This window comes from Quercus robur, chromosome 1 (genome assembly GCF_932294415.1).
Source record: "Quercus robur chromosome 1, dhQueRobu3.1, whole genome shotgun sequence".
In the NCBI taxonomy this organism is placed as follows: Eukaryota; Viridiplantae; Streptophyta; class Magnoliopsida; order Fagales; family Fagaceae; genus Quercus; species Quercus robur.
Window position 1 is genome coordinate 6,650,868 of NC_065534.1, and position 3,510 is coordinate 6,654,377.

Consider the following 3,510-nt stretch of genomic DNA (forward strand, 5'->3'; position numbering starts at 1 on the left):
GAAATGTTTATAACCTTGGCCAAAATGGGCTCTTACCCCTTTCTCACAAAATTTCCAACAAAATGCCCCATGTCTGAAACTAATTAGGGAAATGCCCCTGGTTTGAAACTCGATTTTCTAAAAATCTAGTTTCAAATGTAAAACATGATTTTTGGAACATTGAGTTATACCGAATGTGGAATTAGAATTTTTTTTTTGAAACTCGAATTCCATGTAAAGTACTCGAGTTCATGGAACTCGAGTTCCACTTGATTTTTTTCAAGGAACTCGAGTTCCATATATATATATATGTTAAATTTTCAGTTTACTATAACTCGATTGTCCAAAAATCGAGTTTTAAATTGAAACTGGATTTTTAGAAAATTGAGTTTCAAAACAGGGACATTTCCTTAAATAGTTTCAGATATGGGACATTCTGCTGAAAATTTTTGGTGAAAGAGGCAAATGCCCATTTTCTCCCTATAACCTTTTGTATAAATTTAACTACCCAACTATGATACATAGGAAAGTACAAAATTAGTATGAGATTTTTAATAGAATTTAAAGCATTAGTACAACCTATTTTAAAGGTTTAAAATAAAGATATCATTGTAAAGGTATCCGAATATAAAAAGACAAGTTGTCTTCATTACAATGCAAGCTTAAAGAGTAATTTTTTAGTAATTAGAGTTGAATTATTGGAAATGGGTACTCTTGGATGCTTGAGGCATTGGCCTCAGGTGATTTATGCTATAGTATTTTGCCTCATAGCCACTAATGTGGTAGCTGATAAGCTTTACTTCTTTGGTTTGCAACCATTGGCCCAACATGAAGACCACCAGCCCCATAATCATTTGCCACCTCCATCTCACGACCAAGAACCTCATCCCCCAAGCTATCACACATCACCTCTGCTTGAAGTTTTTAAAACACTACCTCCACTGCCAAAATTTCCTCTACCTCCATTGCCAAAATTTCCACTACCACCACCATCTCCTTCACCTCTACAGCCAAAATCTCCACCACCACCATCTCCTTCACCTCCACCGCCAAAATCTCCACCACCACCACCACCAAAATCTCCATCACCTCCACCACCACCAAAATCTCCCCCTCCACCACCACCAAAATCATCACCACCGCCACCACCTCCTTTAGTATCCCCTCCACCACCTCCATCTCCATCACCTCCACCACCAAAATCTCCACCACCACCAAAATCTCCATCACCTCCACCACCTTCGAAATCTCCACAACCACCACAACCAAAATCTCCACCACCACCACCACCATCACCATCTCCATCACCTCCACCACCAAAATCATCACCACCGCCACCATCTCCATCACCTCCACCACCAAAATCTTCACCACCACCACCACCACCACCAAAATCTCCATCTCCTCCAAAATCTCCACCACCACCACCAAAATCATCCCCACCACCACCACCTCTCTCACTATCTCCTCCACCACCAAAATTTCCACCACCACCACCTCCAAAATCTCCATCAACTCCTCCACCACCAAAATCTCTACCACCACCACCACCAAAATATCCACCACCACCACCAAAATCATCACCACCGCCACCACCAAAATCTCCTCCACCACCTAAATGATCTCTACCACTACCACCAATAATTATCTCATAAGAATAAATGCTTCCTTATTTGGATGTCGAAGTGTGGCAAAGTTTGTTATCTTTGTATTTACAAATATGTATTTTAATGAATAATGATCTCTAGTAGAGATCGTGAATCTGTGTATGAAGCACTCAATGTATCAAACTATTTGAAGCAATGTGACTTACCATTCAAGTTCTAATTTTTTTTTTAATTAATTATATTGCATGCATGAAATAATGATCTCATGGTTGCTACAAATGATGATTAGATATTCCAGTTCATTCAATGAAAAAAATCATGAATGTCTTTGGATGGCAAAAAATGAACCGAATTTTGTTATATTATATAAAAAAAAAAAATATATTAATGCATGAAAAGGTACACATTTTTTTTTCATATAAAATGTTACATAATATAATTCAACTAAATCATTTATGATATATCAAAATGGAACTCTCTAGTTATAAAAAAAAAAAAAATGGAACACTAATAAAAAAAATTTTAAAAAAATTGAAACTTGATACTCATTTTCTGAAATCATCTATGATTATTTTTGCAATACATTTCACTATAATTTTCTTTTTATTGTATAAATCAATTAATGTGTTTGCTAGAATATTGATCACCTTCTATTTTGTTGCGAAATCTTTTTTTTTTAGAAAGATTCAATCTATGGTGTCTGCTCTTGACGATAGTGTATTATTATCAGACCAAGACACCAATTAGTTTTTGGTATAGGCAGTTATTGAACCACAAATCTCTTATTTAATCATCAAAGACTTTACCAGTTAAACTAACTAAAACCCACATTTTGTTGCGAAATCTAATTTTGATAACATATGATTAAAAAATGTCATTTTAAGTAGAAAGTGGAAGATTAAATATAACTATAACCACTACATAAAAATTTAGTAGGCCATTATTGATTTTCTACTCCTTTACCAGCTATTAACATAATTAAAAAAAAAAAAATCTAATAAAAAAAAAAGTCCCATTTTCAACGGTCGTGTCTTTCCTTTACTCTTTTCCCAGATTCCGAAACTCATTCGCTCGCTCCAATACAACCCGAAACCGGAAACGCTAATCCTATTCCAAGGTACAACCAGTCTCAACGCATCTTCTTCAATTTTTTGTTTTCAAAATTCTCTCTTTATCTAATTTCTTTAAAATGGTTTTTTTTTTTTGGAAAAAGATTGGATAATAGAGGATGTTAACTTTACTTTTCTTGAAATTGGTCACAGGTTGCTAATTATTGAGTGATTTTGTTTTTAACTGAAGTAACATAATGGTAGGTAAAACGTCTCTTGTTTTGATACCACGATAAATTATTGATTGACACTGTCCCAAAAACTTAAGTAGTTGGAAAATGGTAAATTTAATTATTTAACTACATATTTCTGACACGCTCTCTCCCACATGTGTCAAATTTCAAAATGGTAGGTAGAGTGAAGGAGGCAGGGGTTGAATTCAAGATCTCCAGCTTTGATATCTGCCTCTGACATGCTTTCCAGAGGGATTTGAATGACCTGCCTGTGAATGGCCCTCCTGCGATCGTCTTTATCTCCCCTATCACATTTTGTGGAGGCTGTGATGTGCTATCGTCGTCTCTGGGCGAGGACTCGTGCTGGTTTTTGTTACTGCCCCTAAACCTGCTAGACTCCCCTTTCTTCATATACTTTTGCAGTTTTCCTTTTCGTATCAACTCTTCTATCTGCTCCTTTAGGTCCCGGCAATCTTCTGTGTAGTGGCCATGATCCATGTGAAACCGGCAGTACTTCTTCTTGTCACGGATGTTAGGGGATGAATGTAATGGCCTTGGCCTTTTGAGGTAGTGCTCATCCTTAATTTGCGTTAAAATTTTGTCAACAGGCATAACTAGAGGGGTGAATTTATCTTTTGAAGA

General features: G+C 36.2%; 1 protein-coding gene across 1 annotated transcript; it reads left to right on the top strand.

The window, feature by feature from the left end:
- Positions 1 to 657: 657 nt before the first annotated feature.
- On the top strand, positions 658 to 1,788 carry LOC126718144 (leucine-rich repeat extensin-like protein 3). Its single transcript, XM_050420228.1, has one exon. It carries the CDS (start codon positions 684 to 686, stop codon positions 1,599 to 1,601), a length of 918 nt encoding a protein of 305 aa, XP_050276185.1. The 5' UTR covers positions 658 to 683; the 3' UTR covers positions 1,602 to 1,788.
- Positions 1,789 to 3,510: the final 1,722 nt, after the last annotated feature.